The sequence below is a fragment of the Cydia fagiglandana genome, chromosome 5 (genome assembly GCF_963556715.1).
Source record: "Cydia fagiglandana chromosome 5, ilCydFagi1.1, whole genome shotgun sequence".
NCBI lineage: Eukaryota > Metazoa > Arthropoda > Insecta > Lepidoptera > Tortricidae > Cydia > Cydia fagiglandana.
The window spans coordinates 14135684-14142591 of record NC_085936.1 but is presented as its reverse complement, the minus strand read 5'-3'; the positions used below and the strand labels follow the sequence as shown (position 1 = coordinate 14142591).

The 6908-nt window shown below is 36.4% G+C and overlaps 1 protein-coding gene across 1 annotated transcript; it reads left to right on the top strand.

Moving 5' to 3' along the window:
- Nucleotides 1–4792: 4792 nt before the first annotated feature.
- Nucleotides 4793–5933, top strand: LOC134664526 (uncharacterized). The gene has a single exon (XM_063521219.1). It carries the CDS (start codon nt 4899–4901, stop codon nt 5931–5933), a length of 1035 nt encoding a protein of 344 aa, XP_063377289.1. The 5' UTR covers nt 4793–4898.
- The last annotated feature ends 975 nt before the right edge of the window (nt 5934–6908 follow it).

Here is a 6908-nt window from a genome sequence, read left to right as displayed (position 1 = left end):
TTGTGATTATTGAAAAGAGCAATTTATGGTGACTAAAAATTTACCATACGTTTGGTTATTGATCTCACCTACGATTCGCGTTCGCTTATTTGTAAAAAAGCAAAAAAATGAAATAACATGGTGTTTTTTACAACTTTCAAAATTTCTCGAGATACTCGAGAAACTCGAGAAATCCTGGTTGAGAATTCCCGTGCCTCGAGACATCAAAAAGGCCGAGAAACCAGAAACCCTAATCCTAATAAATCTATCGTATTATAGTTGAATGATTTTTCAATCCTAATGCGTTGCAGAACAATGCGTCATTTCTTGGATTTCCCAGCAATGCCCATTGTTACTAATTTGTAATTAACTTTACTAAGCACTTCCTACTAGCCCTAATTGGCGCTAAGTTATGATTGTTATGAAGTTGCAGTTGACTATAGTTTACAGATGTTAAGCACAAACAGTGGCAGTGTTGCCAACTTGGATTTTGAAAAACTGCTAGACTAATGTGTAGATTATGCCAAAATTATGCCAAATATTTTTGAAACACCTATGCTAAAAAAATGCTAAAACATATCATGAAATTAGACACTTAAAACACATACATTTTTCAAATATGCCGCCTTTTTCTACTGACAAGATCTGCTTGACCAACTTTATATAGTCCGTCGAAGTCCATCCCTCCACAAAAGTCAAAATGCATATGAAAATATGAACTACATAAGACGATGGCGCATATTGTTGCTGCCAGGTTGGTGCAAACTTGGCTTAGACTAAATTATGCTAAAAAATATGCCAGATGCTAAATGGAAAATTTTGGTGCCATAGCGAGTGAAAATATGCCAGATCTGGCGTCATTTATGCCAAGTTGGCAACACTGAACAGTGGGTAATTGGAGAAACAGCCAGAAACTTACTGAACAGACTTCATTGTACTTGTCTACGTAAGCCTCTATTCGTGACTACGTCGACTTTGATGCGATCTAATATGTATACTGGTATTACGCAACAATACTCACTGACAGTTTGATTGTTTGTTATACGAGTATAATTAGGAAAAAGATACACATATATTGCCTCCATGTTATAAAAGAAAATAATGGAGTTGATCGAAGTATTTTACAGATAGCGACAGCATAGGTTTTATCTGTCAATCCGAGGAATAGTGTCAAATTTTCCCTTTAAGACAAAATTCATAGAACAAAACTAAAGACTGGTAAAGCCTATTTTGTTGCTTCATCACGTAAAAATGGCTAAACGGATTTGAGTGAAATTTCGAACACAGATAAAGATAAAAGATAAAAGATAAAAAATAGTTTATTCAAGTAGGCATATTACAATGCGCTTATGAACGTCAAATAAATTTACCGGCTCCAACCGTACACCTCTGCCCCGAGAAGATTTAAATCCCCCCTCAATTGGAGGAGGGTATCCCAATATGGGACCGGCAACAAACTCGGCGGGACACATCTTTTCAAAACATTATTACATCTTATAATTAACATGCATTACGAGTAATTAATACAATTTAAATTACTATAGAATTCATGCAATTATACTCAGTGAGTACATAACTTTATAGAATTTGATATAAAAAATAAAAATATATGCACATGAAATCACAAATACGTAGCTCTTTCAGAAAACAAATCAAATCTTACAAAAGGAAAAGAAAATAAAATCAATAAAAGAAATGAGAATACATATTATATGAATCTAACTGATTGTTATGAGATGCTTTCATACAATTTGATGTGCTTTCTTACCTGAGCTGAGTCACCTTTAACTCTACACATAATACAATGTTTTTAATTGCTACTTGTCGTTATTACAGTTTCTGGTTTGGACCATGCATGTTTGTCTGTCAAGTAGTCCTCGACTCTGTAATAAGCCTTCAACATCAATGACTTTTTTAAGTAATTCTTAAGAGCTGGAAAGGGTAATCTTAAAGCATCCTCAGGTAACTTGTTTATAACATAGTTTATAACATGGAATTGGACATAGGATCATTTTTAATCCGGAATTCAGTACAGTGGTTTTAGAATGTATAACTCTCATACTAAGTTTAAGAGTGTAGTGTAGGGGAAAAGTTAAGGGTAGTTTAACGACTTCTACACTGACAAAGTCGCGAGCAGAGGATAGTTCTTAATATTGACAATGTCGAAGTTAAATGATCCAACCGCTACCTTGCATCGGAAGCTCCTAAGATCTACTTTTAATCATAGCAATCTCACTCTATCTATATTTTTCTCATTTAAAGTAGAGAAAACCAGTTAAACCGCTTAGTGTTGGTGTGCAATTCAAAAGTCCAATTCTTGGTAATTGTTCAATGTGGGCGACATTGAACAATTACCACTTTACTAATAATATCAATCGATTCGTCTTCTGTTAAGTAGGAAGATATTGTAAGAGATTATACATACGGGATATTAAACAGAATTGGATACAAAGCCGAACGCATCTAGCCAATTTTGCTCGAGCAACGCTTGCCTAGTGCCTACCCAAAACAGCAATTTTATAATGTTAAAACCAATCAACACATCATACACGCGCACTTGACTGATTTTGCGCATTATTTGTGAATATCAGATATATAAGTAGTTACTAATATCAGAAATATAAGTAGTTATTTTTCTAATATTCACAAATAATGCGCAAAATCAGTCAAATGCGCGTGTATGATGTGAACTTTATGGCGTCTACAAAATAACAAATAGGTACCCACTTAAAAACATTTTCATCCAAATTCCGTGTCTTAAAACCGATACTAATAAACAAGTGTACCAAGCAGGTATTTCTAAAATTTTGGTGTCATTGTGTCAATAGCGGTACCTACGGGTAATTTTCACCAAACTTTCATCATTAGTACTTCTGGGCCCTGGTTCGAACTTTTACTTGGTAAGACATAAGATGTCTAGGAAACTAGAAAAGGTTTTTAGGTCAACTCAAGACTTTGTTAATATTCTCGTGTTGTCTATCAAGTAACATTTATAATGACATAATAATGTTTTGACACATCATTAGCCGAATTGGTAGTGACCCTTTATATTATATAAACTACGAAATTAGAGTCCGAATATAATTATATAAATTAGTTCTAAGCTATACATTTATAATAATACGAGTATAGTCGTATGTTATGCAATCATAGGCCACAACACAAGCCTTGTATGCTTCTTGCAGGACTAGTCCTTCTTCGACCTAGGTCGATTTGTGTACCTAACCTATAAATTTAATACCCATTTTTATTAGAAAGAAAAATTACTTGAATAATGATAGATGTTATTTTAACAGCTAGATTTGCGTCATGTATCAATCAAAAGAATCAACAATCGTCATTCACGCATTTGACATGCAATAAAAATATTTCTAACGTCTTGCGTTTATAAACGTATATGATTTATTACTAGGTATGACGTTTGATATACGTTAATAATTGTTATTAGTTTAATATGATTTTTTGTGTACACTATTTACAAACGTAGTACCTACTTGTACTTGTAAACACTACAAGTACTCATTAAAAATTCGAAGTTTAAAATACGTCAATTAGATCTAGAAACCATATGGATTAGATATGTCAGTGTCAATAAATGTGACGTATCTTCAAACAAAAACGTCACTTATGACACTGACACATCTAATCCATGTCGTTTTTAGAACTATTAATTTTAACGTATCTTAAACTTCAAATCATACCGATTAAATAAGTAGCATTGTAAATTACCTTAAATCATAGAAAGCATTGAAATAAAATTAAAAGTCTAGATTTTAAATAGATTTTTATAAGGCCACAACAATTATTTCGCAGGCATTTGAGATGTAAAAAGTTGTAGAATATAAAAAACTTTTTAAATTATACTGGGTGTGGCCTGTAATATGAGCAAAAAATTAAACTGTAGACTGTACTCCTCATACTGACCAACATTTGTTCAGCGACTTTTAAAAATAACTTGTGGTTTGGTTTTTAATACACTATAAAGTTTATTCTAAGACGCAATGTATTGCGAATTTTGTTATGTTTAAGGCGTGACAAGCAACGTCAATCACAATGCTATGGCGTGGCGATGGCGTCCATTGAAGATAATATTTATTTTGTATGAAAAATAGGGAGTCTAAATACTTCATAATTTTTAAAAGTTGGTGAACAAAAGTGTCACCGTTTGAGGAGTACAATCTATGTTTTAATTATTTGCTCGTGTTACAGGTCACACCCGGTATAATACCAATTATGTTTCACAGCTTCATTCTTTGCGATTTAAAGTTAACATAGTGTAGTAGCACCCCCAAGCATCAGCCTTGCACGGTTTTTAAAGTTTTGTACTGGCAACATTTAAAAAGAAAAAAGTTACCCCTTCCACTACTCCCACCTGGCGACGGTTGGAACCACCATTTTTACTTCATTATTCATTCCCGTGCTCAAGCCTTCGCACGTGTACCTTCCACATTCAACATGGGGAAACGGAAGAACGAAGAGGAGGATATTAGGAGAAAGAAAAGATCAAGAAACTGGAGTCAAGATTGCTACGACAGACACGTGGCCGGTCTAGAATTATATATTCTTCAGATTCTAGTGAAGCAGATGGTGAGCTACTATTTTGTTCTAGCTATTTCTCATAAACTGATGAGATTCTATTGGAAATGTGATGCGTTTTTGCTAATTGCGGGCATTGACTGTCACACGAACGTAACTTTTGTAACAGCTTGAGGTCAAATTTTAGACCTATTTCAAAGACTGTGATGCGTATTTGCTAATTACGGGCTCTTACCGTCACACTTATGTCTGTTTGAGGTCAAATGACCTGTTTTGAGGATCGTGATGCGTATTTGCTAATTACGGGCTCTTACTGTCACGCTATTCCTGCCTCGGCTCAATTGTACAACAAAATATAGAACGTATGGTTCTTTTCAGACAACATGATAGTTGATTCTGAAGACCGTTATGAGCGAAGCTCGTCGCCGAGCGGCCACGTGGCCTCGCCGCCGCCGCCTCGCGCCGCAGCGCCGCCGCCAACACCAGCGCCAGACTCGCCGCACCAACCACCGTCCCAGCCCCCGACGCAACAAGAGCCGCTGCGACCAGCCTCTCCGCGCCCAGGCCCATCGTCTGCTCCAGATCTACCAGAAACACAACCCCAGGTACTTTCGTCTTCAGCGGAGGATCAAGAACTCGGTGACGACATTTTGCTAATGCTAGGTGATGCTCCAAAACCAGAACTGGCGTTAGGCGACAGCATACACAAGGACGTGGCCAGTAGGTGGCATGAAATCTTACTAAAAGGTTTACAAAAGGAGGTCAAAGAAAAGCTTCTTCAAGAGTACCTCGTGCCCAGCAATTGTGACCTCTTAGTTGCTCCTACTCTTAACGCCGAAGCTAAAGCGGCATTAACAGATAGTTCAATAAAAAGAGATCATGCCATAATGGAAAAACAGAAGCAATTAGGAATTGCTCTGTCTGCTCTGGCGCAGGCCATGGATCAATTGCTTAAACCAGATGCGTCTGTGCAAAAAATCTTGAAACCAGTCAGTGATGCTTGTCGTATCTTATGCGATAGTCACTACTTAGAAACAAAAACACGTCGCTACTTCGTAGTTTCGTCAATTAACACCGATCTTAAAGAGACGCTTACTAATACGGTTAGAGACGGTTTCCTTTTCGGAGATAATGTATCTGACAAATTGAAAGCCGCTCAATCTATTCAAAAGTCTGGTGAAACATTAAAACACACACCTAAAGCGGTTAACAATCGTTTTAATAAAAATAATTTTGTGCTTAACAAAAAGTCGCAGAAAAACAATTTAAACTTCAAACCCCTGCATCAAAGGACGCAGAGCAAGCCCGATGCAGGGCACTACCGGCCGTCGCCGCGCTCCAACCGCCCGAGCAGCGCCCGCGCCCCGCGCCGATCCTACTCGCCGCGCCGCCGCAGCTACCGGAGCTACAGGAGATAGCTGAACACGAGGTACGGTACGCAGGACGATTACGAAACTATACCCATAAATGGGCACAGATCACTTCTGACCCTACGATTCTTGAATGGACCCAGGGGTATAAGATTCCTTTTACCTCTGTGCCTACCAGAAGAGATTGTCCTGCTGTTTATTCCAAGACAAGATCGGAAAGATCTGACTATGAAAAAGCTATCAATAAACTTTTGAAAATCAATGCCATTTCAATGTGCGAGCATGATCCCGACGAATTCATTTCTAGTATTTTTCTGGTACCTAAACCAAATGGCGAGAAAAGGTTCATTCTAAATTTAAAATGCCTCAACAAATTTATCGAAACTCGCCATTTTAAAATGGAAGACTATAGAACCGCGTCTAAATTGATAACTCAGGATTGTTATATGGCTTCTATTGATATTAAAGATGCTTATCTTTTGATTCCTATATATAAACCGCATAGAAAATACCTACGATTTATGTTCAACGATACTTTATTTGAGTTTAATTGTCTCCCATTTGGTCTATGTACCTCGCCATACGTTTTCACAAAAATGCTAAAACCTATAGTCGAATACTTAAGACTTCACAATTATCTGTCGTGTATATATCTAGATGATATATTATGTGTGGGTAGATCTCATGATGAATGTCTTGCAAATGTCACTGAATCCAAATCTTTGTTAGAAGATTTAGGATTTATTATTAATACCGAAAAAAGTTGCTTTACACCAAGTAAAAAATGTAAATTTTTAGGATTTATTTTTGACTCGAAAAGAATGACGTTAAGTTTACCTGACTCAAAAAGAGACAAAATAAAAGATAAGCTTACAACATTTATCCGAATCTATAAATGTAAATTACGCGAGTTTGCTCGATTAATTGGTCTTTTAATATCTGCCTGCCCTGCTATACAATATTCTTGGTTATATACTAAACTTTTAGAACGTCATAAATACCTCAGTTTACTTAAACATTGTA